Source organism: Diadema setosum, chromosome 12, assembly GCF_964275005.1.
Source record: "Diadema setosum chromosome 12, eeDiaSeto1, whole genome shotgun sequence".
Lineage (NCBI taxonomy): Eukaryota > Metazoa > Echinodermata > Echinoidea > Diadematoida > Diadematidae > Diadema > Diadema setosum.
In genome coordinates, this window is record NC_092696.1 from 5,197,860 (window position 1) to 5,218,925 (window position 21,066).

The following is a 21,066-nucleotide window of genomic DNA, read 5'->3' on the forward strand; positions in this document are numbered from 1 at the left end:
GGCGCCTTGGATAAGCATTCTCATGATGCACGTTTTCATCGCCTTCGCAAGAATTGTTCATGCAAGCGTTTGACTCAGTCTTACAGTAGGCGGTGATGGCCCTGAAACGAATGTACGTGTTCATTAAAATCCCAAGCTTAACGTGTTCCATTGTACATTGTAACATTTCTGTTTGAAAGATATGGGCCTGTAGACCTACATATTAATTATGCACAAATGCCTCATATATGAATGTTCACATGGTTAAGACTGGAACCTTCGCAATCTAAAAGATGTTGGCCTGCAGCTTGAATTTTAGTTTTGCCTTCATCATTTGTTAGCACTGAAGAAAGTTATTGTTTTTGCAACTGTCAAGAAATATATTAGGCCACACTGAACTTTTGCACAGATTTCAAGAGATTTTCCTTGACTGATCCAGGAGGGGACGCCATTCCCCCCCCCCCCTTATTTGAAGAAAAAAAGAAAAAAAAAAGGGTCGCATGCCCCCCCCCCCCCCCTCAGCCATTTACGGAATTCTTTCGATCCGCCCCTGATTTTACTGTTAGCATTGTGCAAGGTTAGGCCCTACTTCAACTAACTCGTACTCTCGCTGTCTATAGCGTGAAGAAAATAGCTATGCGATGTGTCATCTATTTTTGAACAGATCATTAGCATCCAGAAACGTGCAGTTTAGAAATGTTAGTAAGAAGTCCCCCCACCCCACATTTTTTTGCCCTCACAAACGCATCAAAATTCTTTCGAAATAGATATTCAAATAGGCGATTTATTTTTGTATAACATTGGCGTGTAACTTATGCAAAATTCTCCACAGACAATCTCTCTGGTGAATTCTATTCCATTCTTATCTAACCCGATCAAAGTCATTCTTTTCACTCGCCACTAACAACAACATTCAGTGGCAGAATCATAATCACGTACAACGGACCTAAATCCTAGAATGACCTCCGTCATGAAGTGATTATTTGCCCCTTTTCATGTTTCTTTTTAAGCGGATTAAATCTTTATTGTTGAAGGGATGATGTAGTTATGGTTGAGATGGTGATTTAGGTTTTAAGTTTTCGCGAATTAATTTGATGTGTGATGTAATATTAACGAGCATACTAAGATGAATTTAAAGTTTTGATGAAAATTTGTTTTGAAATGGCTGAAATATCAAAAAAAAACAACAACACACACACACATACACACAGTGAAAGTGTTCCTAATATATAAAAGGTGAGTCCTGCCTTTAATCAGAACATATCTGTTTTTGGATATCTCAGCCATTACAAAAACCAATTTTCATTAAATAAACTTTTAATTTCTGTTTGAATTGTTTACTCTTATTTCATATAAGTTGTTTCTAATTATCTTGCAAAAAGTTAAAACCTAAATCCTCATCTCAACCAAAACGATCCCAGCTATAGATTGAGAATATTTGACGTGTTTATTCAATTTCTTCAACCCTTGATTAAGGAGATGCTTACTATGGCAAAGTTTACATGGCATTTTTTCCTTACCGTTTGCCATTTATACTACAACAGTCCGTTGTGTACAATGTGTATTTTTACCGTTTTAGAAAACTATCACTTGCAATGATATAGTCATCTTTATACACAATTTCATTTTCATTAAATGTCATTTATTTCATATCAGAAATGTAATTCCTAATAAATATTTGAAGTTAATGCAAAATTAATACATTAGCGAAAAAAAAAAGTTTCAACTCAAATTGAATAAATGGTGTAACCTCAGTGCGATACTAATGCCAAATCAAATTACACACAGTTATAAGTCATGCATGGACTTAAAAACCAATGATATATTGGTACTGTCATTCGTTTATAATAGCCTTGTGTTAATTATATATTCATGTATACTAATAGGCCTACCTTTTTTATTGTATTTTCATGGTCATATGATTTTTAGGGGTATGTGTTGCACATAATTGTGTGAATTATAAGAATGAACTAAATTGAACACCTCCATAAGCAACCCAGGTCCAACATCTTAAAGACGGGGTCATCCCACGAGACCGACACCTTTTAACTCTCATGTATAACTCATTTGCTCAAAATTAGACAATGGCTGCTAGTATACTTTTGTTTTTCTCTTTAAAAAAAATAAAGATATATTTATATATATTTCTTTATTTGTATGTAATTATATATATTATATATCCCATATATATATATATATATATATATATATATAACAGAATGAAAGAAAAAATATATATAATTATACATATTTATATATATACATATATATATATATATATATGAATATATATATATATATATATATATATATATATATATATTTATAGATATATTTAAAGATATATATATAGATATATTTAAAGATATATTTATATATATTTCTTTATTTGTATGTAATTATATATATTATATATCCCATATATATATATATATATATATATATATATATAACAGAATGAAAGAAAAAATATATATAATTATACATATTTATATATATACATATATATATACATATATATATATATATATATATATATATACATATATGGTATATCCCTAGTTGGCACCTTAGGGAGACATATTGGGGGGAAGTGTCTTCATTAGGGAGACAACTGGTCATTAAGGAGACAATTTTCGTGTCTCCATTGCGTAAACTGCCATTGAACATGTAATAATAAATTTGCATATAAAACAAATGAAAATGTCTTCCAAATGACCCATCTAGGAGTATATATATATATAATAGGTGCTACGGTTTATTGCTAGTAGACTCCATCGAAGCAGCAACCTTGAGATTGCATTGGAATAAAAATCAACACTTTTCATTATGCACCAAAGGGGGCGCTGTGGCACAGTGGATATAAGACTCCCGACTCCTGATCGGAGGACCCGAGTTCGAATCCACCCCAGTGCTTACGTCCTTGGACAAGATGTTTTTACCCACTTTGTCTCTCTCGACCCAGGTGTATAAATGGGTACCACGCTAGGGTAACAATAATGGCAGGGCCCTCTGGTAGAGCAGTGGCAACACTGAAGAGGCTATTGATAAATAAGACCCTATTATCATTGTTAAAGATCCTTTGTATGCACTATGTATCCATGCTCAAACCAAAGAATCTGATGGGATATCCATTTTCATGTCCATATTTTATGTCTAAAAAAAACTTTAATTTCCTTCGAAAAAAAAATCGATAACTTATGCGTTTTGGAGTTGTAATGGTAATGGTAATGGTTCATTGAATAAAATTCATTTGCAGCCAATGAGAAGGCTGAATTGCAGAATTTTGTACACTGATTTTGCAAGAACATAATCATACAAATATTCTTCGATCAAAATGTAAAACTACACAATCATTATAGAAAAACAAAGGACTGACACCTGATGAACAAAATTTTAGAATTAATCAAATACACTTGTACATACACGTTGAATAAAAATTTTATTTACAGAAAATTGAACACAACCATCATTGGATTTTCACTATCATTATGTACACACAAACTTATAAACAGAAATATATCAAATATACACAAGTCATTATACTTCCCCAGCAAAACTTTCAAATTGTGTTTAGACTGAAAAAAAAAAAGGAAAAGGGGCCAATCAGGCATTGACCACATGGGAGATATTATACACTTGTGTATGGAGACTGAGAGAAAAAGACCGGCAGAAGGGACAGGAAGGAGGTAGTAAGAGAGATTGAAAGAGACAGAAGAGAATATGCAAACAGGTGTAACATATCTATTTCTTTACCATCTTATATTTCTATCCTAATAAATCATGTTTTTGATCCATATAATAATTTCACATTATCATCTTTTTTTTTAACTTTTTACCTATATTTATCATTAATAATCATCATTGTGTAAATACCGAAATACATGATTGTATAGGCCTAGGGGGCCTACCCAAGCACATGCAATAACCATACAAACATAACAACATTAATTATTTCATATATCACATATCAATTCGTTCGTCTTATTAAAAGGCCAGTGTGGAGGTTGTTCTTGTCAAAAACACAGACAAACAAATTTGTCAATTGCCAGAACCGTCACAGCCGGCATACTCGTGAAATAGGCCCCACCACTGCGTATCCGTACAAATACTACGGCGGCTCGCCTGTTTATACTCGTGAATTCAGCCCCACCGTACCGTGTGGCGTTCATCGGTAGATAAGCACGGCGGTGGGGCTTTCTTCCACAGTATAATACTCGTGAATGCGGCCCCATCAAACGGCGTTTACGCGAGATGCATACGGCGGTGGGGCCGATTTCCACAGCATAGCATCTTTCGTCCTCCCTTTCTCCCGTTTTTTTCTTTGGTCTTCTACTTTTTATTCTCGGAAGGACTCCCTAATGTCCCTTGACTAATTTAATGGCCAATTTAACCATAAATACAACCAGTGGCGTATCTAGGGAAAATGGCGCCCGGGGCAAGCACGAAAATTGCGCCCCTAATTTCTGAAAAAGTGTTCAACCCCACCACCATCCCGGTAGGGACTTTCAACAAAGTCCACAATATGATGCTTTTTCAAGCACTTAAAAGGGATCTTTTGAGGGTGATTTAAATGTAATGAATTTTGATAGATTTTGGCGAGCGAGCTGAAAACTTTTGTATTTCAGCTTACAAAACATGGAATTCTTGTCATTTTTTGCTTACCAAATCTTACAATTCTGATTAAGATGTAGTGACGGCCATATAGATAACGATTTATACCAAAAAACTGAGGACTTTAAAAGATACTCTAAATTAGTGCGTGCGAGTGAGCTGAAATTTGTATATATCCTCGTCATCATCACGTATTGTTCTTATCTTTTTTATATAAATTCTGGCGAGCGAGCGCAGCGAGCGAGCCGAAAATTTTTGTATTTCAGCTTACAAAACATGGAATCCTTGTCATTTTTTTGCTTATTAAACCTCACAATTATAGTGACGACCTTATAGATAACGATTTATACCAACAAACTAAGGACTTGAAAAAATACTCTAAATTAGTACGAGCGAGTGAGCCGAAATTTGTATATTTCTGCGTCATCATTACGTTTTTTTTTCTTATCTTTTTTGATTTTTTTTTGCGCCCCCCTCCCCCGTATGTTCGAAACCGTTGGCGTCCTCTTTTGATCCAATCGGCGATCGCTTCAGAACGAATGAAATTGCAGTCGCTGCTCCGTGTAACATTTTTCCTGCTAAGTATAAAATGACATGAGTGAACACAATAGACATTATCATTTTGTCCGCGTCATCGTCACGTTTTGTTCTTATCTTCTTCTCTTTTTTTATACAAATTTTGGCGAGCGAGCGCAGCGAGCGAGCCGAAACATTTTGTATATCAGCTTACAAATCATGAAACTCTTGTCATTTTTTGCTTATTAAATCTTACAATTCTAATCAAGATATAGTGACGGCCTTACAGATAACGATTTATACCAACAAAATGAGGACTTGAAAAAAATACTCTAAATTAGTACGAGCGAGTGAGCCGAAATTTGTATATTTCTGCGTCATCATTACGTTTTTTTATCTTATCTTTATTGATTTTTTTTTTGCGTCCCCCTCCCCCGTATGTTCGAAACCGTTGGCGTCCTCTTTTGATCCAATCGGCGATCGCTTCAGAACGAATGAAATTGCAGTCGCTGCTCCGTGTAACATTTTTCCTGCTAAGTATAAAATGACATGAGTGAACACAATAGACATTATCATTTTGTCCGCGTCATCGTCACGTTTTGTTCTTATCTTCTTCTCTTTTTTTTATACAAATTTTGGCGAGCGAGCGCAGCGAGCGAGCCGAAAAATTTTGTATATCAGCTTACAAATCATGAAACTCTTGTCATTTTTTGCTTATTAAATCTTACAATTCTAATCAAGATATAGTGACGGCCTTATAGATAACGATTTATACCAACAAAATGAGGACTTGAAAAAAATACTCTAAATTAGTACGAGCGAGTGAGCCGAAATTTGTATATTTCCCCGTCATCATTACGTTTTGTTGTTATCTTGTTTGATTCGGGTTTTTTTGCGCCCCCCCCCCCCCCCCGTATGTTCGAAACCGTTGGCGCCTTCTTTTGATCTAATTGGCGATCGCTTCAGAACGAAATTGCAGCCGCTGCTCCGTGAAACATTTTGCCTGCTAGATGTAAAATGACATGTGTGAACACAATAGACACTGTCATTTTGTCATCATCACGTTTTGTTCTTACCTTCTTTTTTATATAGATTTTGGCGAGCGAGCGCTGCGAGCGAGCCGAAAATTTTTGTATTTCAGCTCACAGAACATGGAATTTTTGTGTGAACACAATAAACATTGTCATTTTGTCCGCGTCATCATCATGTTTTGTTTTTATCTTGTTTGATTTGGTTTTCTGCCCCCCCCCCCCCCTTCTCCCTCCCCCCTTCCGGGCGAGTTTTTTTTTTTTTTTCTTCTTCTTATTCTTCTCCTTTTCTTTTTTTTTTTCTTCTCCTTCTTCGTTTTTTTCCCTTTTTTTCCTTCTTCTTCTTCGTTTTTTTTTCCGTTTTTTTGCGCCCCCAAGGAGTGGCGCCCGGGGCACGTGCCCCCCTTGCCCCCCCCTAGATACGCCACTGAATACAACCCTACCTAACCCTAAACCCTAACCCTAACCTAACCTTGCTTGCTAACGCACGGGTGCACGCGCACTGCGGTGGGGCCTATTTCACGATTTTGCCGGAACTGAAATGTACAATGAAAACAAGTAAGGTCACAATGTGCAAACAGGTTCATTGGATGCCGGAAGCGCGCATACCGGAAACCCCATTGTCAGCTGAGCTCTGCGATCACCTGTCAAAATATTGTCACGTGCCTATGCGTAGATTGCTAGAAACAGGTGAAACTGTGTACTGGCGAGTGTATCGTTGCAGAGGAACCGGAGCTAGCATCAGCGCAAGATGTTCATCGTCTATCTTTGTTGAATTCTTTGTTCTTCACATGGATATCACAGTAGAGCCAGAGGTAATAGAGAGGGAAGAGGGTTTTCAAGTTCCAGGAGATGACAACAGTAGGGCATTAGATGTCGCGCACGACGGTAAGTTGTGGTGGTGTCAAACGACGGAGACCTATCTTAGTAGTCCCATTAATTGTCATTTGTGTTTGGGATGATTGATATAAATAACACTGGTTGAGATAAGAACCTTTCTAACACTGTAAACAATAAACTCTAGCTCTATTTTAAGACTGTTTATAAAGAAGGCGTAACCATTGGTAACGGTGACCCTACGGCTTCCTTGTAATGTTACTTCATTGTTTTCATTTGTATGTAGAACTTGACCTAAGTTTTAGACTCTGCTCGCTCGTATCAAATGCGTATAGAGTGCTAGACTCCATTGTAAGTTGTTAGTCTCTACTACAGGACTAGGTTTAGCCTTAGATAATCTGCTTAGTGCTAGTGCTAATTCTGATCGTGCTAATCTGCTGTAGTTCCATAAACCATTTTTCAATTCATACTAAAAATCTACAACCTGTAGTAGATCTACAATCATATTCAATACAGACAATAGACAGATCTATGATCACGATAATGATGCACTATTCTTGACTTAAACAGTAGGCCTAGTAGTAATAATAATAATGATAATACATGCCACAATTTCTATAGTTCTCCACTTTGATTAAATGCTCAAGGCGCTTTACATCAAAGCAAAAAGACTGAAGATACAAGTGCGTCACTGTAATAGAAGATGATGAAGAAGCAGAAGAAGAAAAATAAAGACATGAACGTCTAACGTTAGTAGACAGAAAAATTTGTCTGTCCTGTCTGGACTCTGGAGGAGTCTTTAGTTTTATCATTTAGTAGATTTACTGTAGGCCTAATGCAAAAGTGGATATTTTTGCGGTATTGAAATTTGTGCACATAGAGACTATGCGCATACTGAAACTAATTTAATGCAAAAATAGAAGCACGTGAATATTTTTGCTTACCATATGTTCCAGTAGTCAATCTTCTGCAGAATTGAAAATACATGAAACTCTTCTTATTCCGCCAAGCACGAAAATATCCACTGTTACAGTATTTTATCGGCTCTCCTCCGTAGGGGATCCATGAAGCCAAGTGCAGTCTCTGCAGAACATACCGGAACATAGCGATCAGATACAGACTGATCTTTGGGTCAAGATTTTCACAGGGAGTAGACTGAGCCCGAGGTCTGGATTATAGTATTATTTACTTGTATTAAAGTTACAAAGTTGTAGATTCTAAATTCATACTTGATAAGTGATATCTACGCTGTCTGTTGTCATTCTTCGTAGATGCCACCTTTGTCTGCTCATCCAGCCCACCGGAAATAACCACAGCTCCTCTGACACACAGCCATGGGTCCATCACCTCTCAGAGCCAGGACGAAACGGGGACCACGGTCCGTCATCGCACGCTCCTCAGGACAAGGTCACGCTCCAGAAATGCCATGATTGTCGAGGATGAGGAGTTTGTGATTCTAGATAATCCAGAGAATGAGATCGAAGCAAACAGGATTGAACAGAATTACATGGTGAGGCGTAATTATATTTCATGCCAGATTTACATAGGCCTGTCTGCAAATAGTCACTTCTAGGCGAAGTTTTGTAACCAACCATACCCATGATGGACAATTAATTTATCGCCAACAAATCTAGATTACTGATCATGGGAAGTACATCTTGCCAGATATTGTTAAATCATTCCAGTTTGTGAAAAGACTGTAGTAAATTCTTGGTGATGATCTTCTTTTGGGGTAGGGAGCACTTGTTTTAACCTACCCAATGTCTGAGTAATACTGGTTTTTGACTTCAGGAATGGTTTGTATTTTAGAAGGGGATTATTGTGTGTGTGTGTGTGTGTATGTGTGTGTGTGTGTGTGTGTGTGTGTGTTTGTGTGCCCTTTTGATTTTTTTTTTTTTTTCTGCTAATATTCAGTTGTATTGTTGTTGTTTCTTTGTTTAGTTTGGATTCAAAAAATGGAAGAGTCATCTGACAAAACGACCACTTCAGGAGCGGTCATCCGTTGTCCAGGAACTGTACAAGTATCCAAAGGAGATCAAGCCAGTCTCATGTGAGTTTAGAGTTCAGTTTGTCAGTAAAAGGATTTTCTAGTCCTCTGCTCCAAAGGGTGCTGGAGGCATTATCATTCTTATTTAAACTACTGCCAGTAGTTCGTTTCTTTATCTGTTTGTTTGTTGGTGTTTTTTTGTTGTTTTGTTTGTGTATGTGTGTGTGTTTTGCAATGATATGTATTCTTAGTATAGAATTTGGGTCTTGGTAGATGTTTCTGCTACTTTTACTATTGCTGTTCTTACTTCAAACAGCTGATTTTTGACAAAATATGACTATGACATATAATAGCATAATTTTGTAATGAATATGATGAGTATTTGTTTGGGTTTAAGAAATGAAGAGGTGGGACTGGATAGGGAGGGGTTTCCTCGAGTCAAAGAAAAACATCCACACTTTGGAATTTCATGAAAGAAAGATATACCGGTACAGAATATCAGATTGTCAAATTCCAGAATATATGGACAAAGTTCTATGGACCAAGCAAGATGTTCAATCAAAGTACATTGCTGTAGTATTCTCTATTTTTTTATCCAAATAGATTCCTGTGAATGTGTAACTACTCCACTTTTCTTGGAAGCATAATAACTTAAAGGCAGAGTCTGAATTGACATTCAATGATGATGATCCAAGTAGGGGTGAAGATTCTGATAATGATAATAATCATAATTATACTTCTTTGTTTTCACTTTTACTTTGTGTTTGTTTGTGTTTTTGTTTTTGTTTTTCCCCCTTCAGATCCCACTCTGACTGTGTGTAATGTCCTGTACACTCTGTTTGTGGGTTGGCTGATGGCTTTGGTCTACTGCTTAGTTGGTCTTCTGATGTTCCTCACCGTAGTGGCATGGAAGCAGGGTAAGTCCCAGGGAATGTACATTAACCTGTTGAGAACGAGTCCGGAGTATACTCGGGCAAGGGTCTATGGGAATGTTGTGGCAAAATCAAACCATCCTCAAGGCTTAAAGGATTAATATAAATTCATTATTATATGGATAAAAATATGTATACTGTGTGTAAAGCAAGGAATTTTCGTGGCTTGAAATTTTCTCAAACTGGAGCCGACCGCCTTTTCACCCAGCATGAGGTTTTTGTTAATTGCCTCTGACATTCAATGCTGTAGACAAGAACTTTCACGTACATTTTAATTTTGTGAATCTTGGCTCTTGAAAAATTTGTGAAAATAAAATGCAAGCGAACATTTCTGGTTTTACAGTATAAGGTGTAAGATTTTTCAATTCAGAGTTGTGCAGACCTGAAAAATTCTGTTTCGTTATGACAGAGGTGTAGAAGAAGCTTCCCCTCTTTCTTCACAATCAGTTTGACCCGCGGGTTGAGGATGAGTCCCGAGTATACTCGGGCAGGTATCTGTGAGAAATGTGTGTTGTAGCAAAACCAAGTCATCCTCAACGGGTTAAAAGGATAGTATAGTATTGGTTGAGGTGAGGATTCAGCTTTTAACTTTTTGCAAGATAATGAGAAACCTCTTTGAAATGGCTTAGACATCCAAAAACAAAGTAAAACAAGGCGATCCTAATGAAAGATGGGTCCCGCCTTTTATTAAGATCGCTTTGTATAGTCCTGATACCTCAGCCATTTCAAGAACAATTTTCATCAAATAGACAAAGAATATCTATTAGAATAATACGCTCTTCCATATTTTGTAAAAAAATGTTTTATTGTCTTCAAAACAAAACAAAAAACAAAAAATAATCATCAAAAAACATTGGAAATTCAAAGCCCCATCTCTGTGGAAGCTGTATGATCCCTTTAGTTACAGCATTTCTCAAGAAAGAATAACTTCAAGTCTTTACTGACTACTTCTTCTTCTACCTCTTCTTATCACCTATCCTCCTACTCTCCCTTTCCTCTATCAAACTTTACCTCCTTCATTTCTTCCTCTGCTCCTTCCTTCCACTCCTCTTCTAACTCTGTTCTTCTCTCTCTCTCTCTTTCCCTCTCTTCTCTCCATGTTTTCATCTTCTTTTTACCTTTCTAATTATGGCGCTTCTCTTCTCTACAACCAAGAGTTGTTTTTTTTTTTTCAGGTCTGTTCGCATGGTCACCCATATCTCCTCTTGAATTGGTTATCATGTGATCACTGATGGTAGTATGAGACTTGACCCACATCTCCCGACCCTTACATTTTAATATTTTTTAGTGGCATGGCTGGCTATGTCATTTCCTACCGGCAAGAAGAAACAATAGGGACAACGGAAGATCTGTCTGTTTTGGCTTTTGAGGACTAAATGTCTTCTCCGGGACAGCCACATAAATAAATGCAGTTTTACTCTCACTTTTCCTTACCAAACTAAGAGAATTACCGCAAACCCTGTCCGGGAATTGACAGACTGCAGAAAGGATTTGAATGTATGTTCCACTTGTCCTGCTCTGATTAAACCTGGTATAAGGTAAATGGAAATCAAATAGCACTAATGCATCATCTGCCCCCTTATTTTCAGGGCAAATCCTATTTTGGCAAAACTCTTGTACTTATGTTTGTCTGCATGCATTCCACAGGTGTGTTCTGTTTCAAGCTGGCTCGGTATTTCTTCTGGCCCTTCGGATACTTTGTGCAAGAGGTGAGAGATCTTTACCATGCCATACCTTTGGTCCTGATGTTTACTGTAAAAGTGGGAATTTTCACGGTGTTGAAATTTTCTCGCATTTCATGCAACCAGAAGCTAGCACGAAAATAAAAGCATGCTAATATTTTTGCTTGCCATACTGTTCCAGTTGTTAAAGTCTTAATCAGCCGAGTGTGAAAAATTAGGCGTGCAAAATATCCACTTTTGAAGTAGTCTATATCTTAACTCTTATCGTGCCATGGTCGCCGAACGGCGACCTTAGTCCTGACGTGCCATGGTCGCCAATCGGCGACTAAGAAGAGCGCGAAAAACATTGGTCATTTAAGTTCTTGTGGTACCAAAATGCGTTACAACAAGAAACTGCCACTTACATGTACTAGTAGCTGATTAGCATATCCATCGTTTCCACTAAATATATGAGTATGCTTACATTGGAAAATTTTGAGCAAATGGGTGATTTTTCAGCTAGATGTATTTTTTTCGCTTCGGGAAAATCTGCAGAGAGCGCACCCTCTGCGAGATGTGTATAGATCAAATTTCTCATTGATAAACCACGCGTGTGTATGCTACTGAATCTGCGTGTGTTGTCTATGCATTTCCACTCGCATTGTTCTGCTTGGGCGCTCTCCTGCGGGAGCGGCTTTCATTTTGTCCCTCAAAGAGGGTAAAGCTTTCGTTCGTCGGTCAAGTCTTTCGTCCTTTTGTCTTGGACAGTGAACTTCACTAATCGTCCCCACGTTAGCATAACAAAAGAAGAACACGCTTTTGTTCTTGTCTATGTCCATGTACAGTGGACGGAAAGTATAGACCTGTAAACCAAGGAATTGCACGAACACAAACTCCTCGCGTATAAAGGCCTGCCGATTTCAATAGAGTACCCCCGGCCGTAGTAGAGACAAAAGAAGGATCAGTAGGTGCTTCCTTCTCAAATGGACAAAAGACACTCTTCCAGGACTCGACCCGGGATTTACTTGAGTTTAAAATACAGGATCTGGGACTAAAGGACACAGATTTGGGAATGAATTACCGAGGTAGAAAACGAAATTGAAAAGACAAATTGAACTGCCACTATCTTTGGAATTATACAACTCTAGAAGACAAATTTGTTATCATTTGAAAGAGGAAATGCAGCTCTAAAACTTTCTCACAGAGTCAAGGGAACGTTCTATGGAAGAAAAATCATGACTGACTCTTTCTTTCCATACTACACAAAAAATTATAATGATTTTTTAATGATATCGATTATTTCTTCAATATTTCAGGTTCAGATAGATATTACAGCAAACTGACTACATGACACGAAAGAACAATCATTTCTTGATATGTTTTGTGAAGAACCCAATTCAAAACAGTCAATAGTTACAACGATATGGCAGTTTTAAATTACATTGTCAATCCAGTTCGCAAACTTTCTGGCGTTGGGTAAAAACGTCTGGCACGTTAGGGGTTTTGGGTCTGGCACATTAAGAGTTAACCCTAAAAGGGCCGGCTGATTAAGACATTAACAACTGGAACAGTATGGCAAGCAAAAATACTGCTCCTGTGACATTTTGCTCCCATGAAACATCTGCATGTTATTAACATCAAACACAAACCCTACCCACAAACATATCTTAACTCTAATCCTGATCCTCATATCAAACTCAACCTTAAACCTTATTATCCTGGAGCCATTTTTCCATGAGCAAATGTTGTGTCACCTTGAAGGTATTTCTAATTCACTATCTAGTTTACATAACTTTCTTTTCTTTTTATTCCAAAGTAAGAACTTAAGTCCATTAATGTCATATTTTCCACAGGAAATATTTTTGTCAGGTTTCAAGATTTATATTCTGAGGCATCTTCAAGATGCAAGCCATTCAATTGATTAAGATTCTATCTTCAAAGCTCTTGTTTTTTTTTTTTTCAAAGTCCTGCAGAAGCAAACAAGTTCTATGCTATAGAATTGTTTTCTTTCTGTGATTAAAGATAAACATATTTCCAGTGCCTTAGTATACCCTTGATTGAAGCTGTTCTTCTGTAAAAGTTTTCCTTTCTGTGTAGCCTCACTTTTTTGGGGGGCAAAGTATTCCATGATTGATTTATTACATGTGTTCATCTATTAAAGAAGTTCAATTGAGTAGCAGTTAAACAATGTGATATGCCTGTTTAGAGGAAATATCATACCCAATCAGGATGGTGTGGCATAATGAACAGGGAGGAAGGAAACATACTTCATTTTTATTTTTGCCACAAACGTAAGTACAATCGTATTGCGAGTTGGCGTTTAATGATCTTCGTCTGAGAATAACTGTAATAAAAATGCAACCAATGGAAAGGATTTGCATTTTCAAGAGGGAGGGTCAACAATAAATTCTTGTAATCCACAACGTAACTCAATGTTTCCCATTCCCTCTTCCCCCAACAGACAGAGTACCGAACTGATCTTGTGAAGACCGTTTCGGAGAGTTGTGTGGAGAAGGTGATCAACCCTCGTCCCTGTCCCAACGGTAGTCATGACGACATCACTCTACTGTCTACGGAGGAATCTGGCGAAAGCCTCCTGACTTTTCAGGGAGTAAAGACAAGCAGTTACTGGGTGAGCTGAAATGATTGTAGATCATTTTCATTTCAGAATATTTGTAGTTATAGTTGTAGTAGTTGTAATGCCTGAAAGTATTATGAAACCTCTTGACTTGAGTTTATTTTCCTTTTTTCCCCACATCTTCATGAAGTTGTTCCGAAAGATTCAACATAGGGAGAGTTGACTGTATATTGCAGTATTTGTAAAGTTACATGAAATAAGGAGGTAGCAACATGCGGAGAACTAGTTTGATTTTTAGCTCACCTGAGCCAAAGGCTCAAGTGAGCTATTGCGATCGCCCTTCGTCGGGCGTCCGTCGTGCGTCGTCCGTCGTCCGTCGTGCGTCGTGCGTAAACTTTTTACATTTTCATCTTCTTCTTGAAAACCCCAGGACCAATTTTCATCAAACTTGGCAGGTAGCATCCCTAGGGGGTTAGGAACTCAATTTGTTAAAATGGGCACCATGCCCCACCCAGGGGGCCCCCAAGGGGGCCCAAACCCACCAAAATTAAGGAAGCTGTAAAAATCTTCTTCTCTAGAACCAGAAGTGATAGAGCTATTAAAGTTAATACTATGAGTTAGTACATTGATGACTGTAGTTTCAAGTTTGTTCATGGCAGAATCAGGGGTGCCCCCCTTGGGACCCAGGGGAAGGTGGTGGGGAGGGGTCCTAATGGGGCCTAAATTATACATTTTCATCTTCTTCTTGAGAACCCCATGACCCATTTTCACCAAACTTGGCAGGTAGCATCCCTAGGGGGTTAGGATCTCAATTTGTTAAAATGGGCACCATGCCCCACCCAGGGGGCCCCCAGGGGGGCCCAAACCCCCCAAAATGAAGGAATCTTTAAAAAACTTCTCTAGAATCAGAAGTTATAGAACTAAGATAATATTATGAGTGAGTACATTAATGACTGTTGTTTCTTGGGGGGGGGGGGTTGGGAAGGTCCAAATGGGGGCCTGAATTGTACATTTTCATCTTCTTCCTGAAAACCTCATGATGGATTTTCATCAAACTTGGTAGGTATCATCCCTAGGGGGTCAGGATCTCAATTTATTAAAATGGGCACCATGCCCCACCCAGAGGGCCCCAGGGGGCCCCAATCCCCCCCCCCCCAAAAAAAAAAAAAAATAAAGGGAAGGTAAACCCAAAAAGCAATGTGGATTGAGTGAAAGCAGCAACATTAGTAGAACACATCAGTGAAAGTTTGAGGAAAATTGGACAATCGATGCAAAAGTTATGAATTTTTAAAGATTTGGTGTTGAAACCGCTGGATGAGGAGACTACTAGAGGATATGACGTATGAGTGGACGACAATACAAAGAAAATATAAAGGAAATTCAACAAAAATTCACTTTTCTAGAATTATGAAAGAGCAATGGACCAACCTCTTTCAGAAAGCAGGGGGAATAATTGCTACCCCTAACATATGTCAATATCAAGTTGATGGAATTTGTAATTTTCATGAAAAATGGATTTTTGTAGAATTTTCTGTATATTTTCTTGGTATTGTTGTCCACTCATACGTCATAACCTCTAGTAGTCTCCTCGTCCAGCGGTTCCAACACCAAAACTTTAAAAATTCATAACTTTTGCATCGATTGTCCGATTTTCTTCAAACTTTCACTGATGTGTTCTATTAATGTTGCTGCTTTCACTCAATCCACATTGCTCTTGGGGTTTATCTTCCCTTTAAGGAATCTTAAAAAATTTGGGCCCTTATTGTACATTTTCATCTTCTACTTGAGAATGCCTGGTCAAATTTTAGTAGAGCTGTGAATAATTTAGATTAGTGACTGTGTGAAAGGTGAACTTGTGATACTCAGGTGAGCGCTAGACCCGCGGGTCTCTTGTTATCAAAAGCATCCCTGCCCACCTAAAAGAGGAAAAAACAACAACACATACACACACACACACACACACACACAAATGCAACCTTATGTAAATTTTCACTTGAGGGAAAATCACAAACAGAGGAGCTAGAAGATCAACACACTTTATTTTTGAGCCACACGTCAAAGGTTTGGAATGTTCACAATAAGGATACAATGGTTGAGTCCTAGTCAGGTAGTCAAAACAGCATCTGCGCTATGCCAAATATTTCCACTTACATGACTTGATCAGTGATGCGGCAGTGTAGTAAAGAGTTTGACTTAGACCCCGTTTACAGTGCGAGGCTCGGCCGCGGCCGAGCCGAGGCCGAGCCCAGCCCCGCTTCAGTGTAAACGCGCAAAAGGCCAAATGCGAGGCCAAAATTGGCCTCGCATTTGGCCTCGCTCTGGAGGTGGTCTCGGCCGCGGCCAAGCCGCGGCCGAGCCCGGCCTCTTCTTGGTGTAAACGCAAACTGGGCCAAATGCGAGGCCAATTGCGCGGCCAATTTTAGTCTGGCTTCCAAACCCTCTGCCTGTATCTTTCGCTATTCAGGATATTAACCCCCTCTACGTGGAAAACTAGTATAGTTTAAGGTGGTTTTGTCCTGCAAAAGATTTTTTCCTTCGGCAAAGGCCTTTGCCCGAACGGCGACTTCGTCGCCACGGAATTCATTTGGCAAAGGGTCTGAAAACCAGACAATACCAAATTGCGTTAGTTTACAAGCAGAGCGCCACTACGACAAAATATTGAAAGGTTTGAATTAAAAGCGCGGCCGAGCCCAGCAGTGTAAACGGACAAAATTGTGAGGCTCGGCCGCGCAATTGAGGCCGGACTTGGCCGCGGCCGAGCCGCGGCCGAGCCCGGCCCCGCACTGTAAACGGGGTCCTAGAGTATTATCACCATCTGCACTCAATCTTATAATGATGGTAGGGCCTTCTGATAGAACGGTGCTACAGTGAAGAGGCTACTCTGTATAATAAGGAAGATTCTTCTTCTTCTTCTTCTCTTCCCATTTTCATTATTATTATTATTGAATTACCATTATTTATTGTCATTACCTCCTCCAATAAAGGAGGAGGTTAAGTGATCATCAGCATTGATTTGTCTGTTTGTAAAATAACTCAAAAAGTTGTGAAAGGATATAACTTTTGTCAGGTAGAGTCAATGAGCTTTGGAGTTCAACCTGCAGAGATTTTAGGTTTGCAGAATACATGCTCTAAAGCACATGCTCTGCCTGGGCAAGGAGCCGTGCAGCTGGAAGCTGATGATATAAACTAAAGGCTTCTACAATTTTATATTTGCAAATAAGAGCCATTTTCAGTATGCATGCATTATGGGTGGAAATGAGCTTCTGTTTGAGATCTGCGCTCTAAAAGTTCTTTTCTAGTTATTATTGTTATCGATGTTATTGTCCCCGCCGAACGAGTTCGAGCAGGGGACTATGAAACGGGCTCCGTACGTGTGTGTGTCCGTGTGTCCGTCCGTCTGTGTGTCCGTGTGTGCGTCCGTGTGTGATCAAAATGTTCAAAATGCTACTCCTTCGCCATTTCTAACCCGATTTTGATTCTGTTTGCTTTATATGATAGCACTACATGGGAGCTTTGAAACTTGTATACAGAATTTCAGTTGTGACCTTTGACCTTGACCTTTGACCTATATTGTACATTTTGCTTCAAAATGCTACTCCTTCGCCATTTCTAACCTGATTTTGATTCCGTTTGCCTTATATGATGGCACTAGGTGAGGGCTTCAAAACTTCTACACAGAATTTTGACCTTTGACTTCTTTGACCTTTGACCTTGATTTTTGACCTATATTGTACATTGCCTACAAAATGCTACTCCTTCGCCATTTGTAACCCGATTTTGATTCCGTTTGCTTTATGTGATGGCACTAGGTGAGGGCTTCAAAACTTCTACACAGAATTTTGACCTTTGACTTCTTTGACCTTTGACCTTGATTTTTGACCTGTATTGTACATTTTCCTACCAAATGCTACTCCCTCGCCATTTCTAACCCGATTTCGATTCCGTTTGCTTTATGTGATGGCACTAGGTGAGGGCTTCAAAACTTCTACACAGAATTTTGACCTTTGACTTCTTTGACCTTTGACCTTGATTTTTTTACCTATATTGTACATTGGCTACAAAATGCTACTCCTTCGCCATTTCTAACCCGATTTCGATTCCGTTTGCTTTATGTGATGGCACTAGGTGAGGGCTTCAAAACTTCTACATAGAATTTTGACCTTTGACCTCTTTGACCTTTGACCTTCATCTTTTTACCTATATTGTACATTTTGCTACTGAATGCTACTTCCGGCGGGGACATATATTACGCACCGCGTAATTTCTACTTTTCCTTGTTATCATTATTGTTAGTATTGTTGTTATTACTGTTATTATTGTTGTTATTATTGCTGTTGTTGGTATATTTGTTATCATTATCTTCATCATCATCATCATTACTAGTGTAATATAACCAGATTTCTCCAGTTACTGTGTGAGATTTTTTTGGGGGGGTAAGTTCGCAGACACCTCACTCAGACTCACTACGATCACATCGCATTATCACACCGAGACAGCATCACCGAGATGACAAACGAAGTGCATGCGAAGGAGATACTTCATTCCCGTACTTGCCAATCTCATTTCAAACTCATTTCATTAATCCATTATTATCTTTTCTCTTGTTGCAGAAGAGGCCTTCTACCTACATCTGGCTGGTGTTGGCTGTTCCCATTCTCTTCCTCCTCCACGCCCTGGTTCTCTTTGTTTCTTGGATGTTGGTAGTCTTCTTGCCAGTCGCCAAGGTATTTTCTTTCTGTCCTCTGCAAACTGATTTTTAAAGGGACTGTACAGTACTGGTTGAGGTGAGGATTCAGGCTTATAACATTTTTAAGTGAGATAATGAGAAACCTCTTATGAAATATGAAAGAGCATGTAATTCTATGTGGAATTCAACTTTTATTTGATGAAAATTTGTTTTGAAATGGCTGAGATATCAAAAAAAGAGCGATTCTAATAAAGTGCAGGGCCCACACTTAAATACAATCACTTTGTTTTACTTTGTTTTTGGATGTTTCAGTCATTCCAAACCCGATTTTCATCAAATAAACTTTGAATTCCTCTTAAAATGGTATGTTCTGTACTACATCATAAATGTTTTCTTGGTATCTCGCAAAAAGTTAAAAGCCCAATTCTCATCTCCACCAATACTGTACCATCCCTTTAAGGGGGCATTAATACACCCCTGTTTGGGATATTGACTAACTCAAGTTTCCCTCTGTTTGTCATTGGAACACCTAGTGTAGCATTTCAAAAAAAAAAAAACATTAGATTGATCAATGTTATTGTTTATAGTCTGATATTAAGGAAGATGAAAGCCATTGTATGTGAGATCAGGTACAACTAAAATGAGGAATGGGATTCCTTGAGATTACTGTATTCATTTTATATTATGCAGGGTGTCGTATTCTCTTGAATGTCACTAGTGAGCTGATATTTACAAAACTCTGCAGAAATGTGATCTTGGGGTCTTGATAGGTTTTCAAGAGGGCTGTGAAATCAATGAGGGTACTTTCAGTGCATATTTGTGACGGACAAGTTGTAACAAATTTTGTATGTCGAGGAATGGAATTCTGGAAAAATCCCCTGATTATGATGTCATCCCTGTTGCCATGACAGCTGAACATGATAGCCATCAGGAGGCTCCTTCTACTGCCACCAGAGAAACTCAAAGTGAGCCGCACAACCGTTGTCAAGGTAAGTTTACAGTAACCCATTGAGGATGGGCTGATTTTGTTACAACACGCATTTCCCATAGACTCCTGCCCAAGTATACTCCGTACTCTTCCTCAACGGGTTAAAATCATGACCACATGTCTGCTGACTGCAGGAATAATTTCAGAAAGAGGAACATAGCCCAAACCATTTTCCTTAATTTGGGATGTGCGGGGTAATCTCATTATTAGGAGCCATGACCATTATGTTGTTTTAATCAAGCTTTTCATTTTTACAGGGTACAAATACGAAGAAATATTTAGAGTTTTGACCTGCAAAATCACTTAATATCCATGACAATCGGCTTGCTAGAGCAGGTTTCTCATTATGCCCAGGTACAAAAACAAGTAAATATAAAGAGTTGGAGGATGCAAAATCACCTTGCTACAAGAATGTGTGTTCTATCTGGCCCCTTTATACAGAAGTTCTTCTGTATTGCAGTGGTGTGATCTTAGAACTGTAGCATGTAACTGGTTGTCTAACTCAATGACTTATATCCCATTTATACTGCAGCCAAAGTTTGGAGCCACCTCGAGCCATTTCAAGAAACTTTTGAAACCCTTTTAACCCTAACTAGGCCGGGGGGGGGGCCTCCAAGGCCCCCCCTCGACGTTTCGCGCGATGTATCGGTATCGCGAGAAGCTATCGCCGCGACGTTTCATGACTTTTTTCTTTCGAGTCTCCCGCATCTTTTGACACCAAATTTGCGATGCCCGGGTGTGCGGTTCCGAAGTTGCGCATAAATATGCACGTGCATGTCAGACCAAAAATTGCTCAAAAACGTGAATTTGTGTACAATTTCAATGCAAACTGTGTTTCCAGGCAAATTTCATAAAAGCATGATTATTTTGGGGTTTTATTGATTAAAATCAATTAATAACGCATTTTCTTGGTCGGAACAATGTCACGGACAAATTTCATCGAAAAAACAATGAAAAACATAAAGTCGAAAAAACAAAGAAATACATAAGAAATTCAAAAAAACAATAAAATACTTAGGAAATTTTTTCTGATTGCGCAATTTTTTTCTCTTACATTTGCTAAGGACACTAAAAAGAATATTTACACAAAAAATGTGCCTGTTTTGAGCTTTATTTAGTGATTTATACCAAATTGTCTGATTTCATGCATCATTATGCATAAATTAGCATAATTTAGTGTAAATGATAATTTTTGGAAAAATTAACTTCATGGTACTTTAGATTACATCAGAGGCAATGCGTGTGCCAATTTTCGTCGC

General features: G+C 38.4%; 1 protein-coding gene across 1 annotated transcript in view; it reads left to right on the plus strand.

The window, feature by feature from the left end:
- The first annotated feature begins 6,881 nt into the window (after positions 1-6,881).
- LOC140236312 (uncharacterized) overlaps positions 6,882-21,066 on the plus strand; it is a 29,695-nt gene continuing 15,510 nt past the window's right edge. Inside the window, exons 1-8 of the mRNA XM_072316263.1 lie at positions 6,882-7,025; positions 8,246-8,484; positions 8,916-9,024; positions 9,762-9,878; positions 11,541-11,602; positions 14,016-14,186; positions 18,743-18,856; positions 19,731-19,808. Coding sequence (XP_072172364.1) covers positions 6,929-7,025; positions 8,246-8,484; positions 8,916-9,024; positions 9,762-9,878; positions 11,541-11,602; positions 14,016-14,186; positions 18,743-18,856; positions 19,731-19,808 — 987 coding nt within the window. The 5' untranslated portion in view covers positions 6,882-6,928. The remainder of the gene's footprint in view (positions 7,026-8,245; positions 8,485-8,915; positions 9,025-9,761; positions 9,879-11,540; positions 11,603-14,015; positions 14,187-18,742; positions 18,857-19,730; positions 19,809-21,066) is intronic.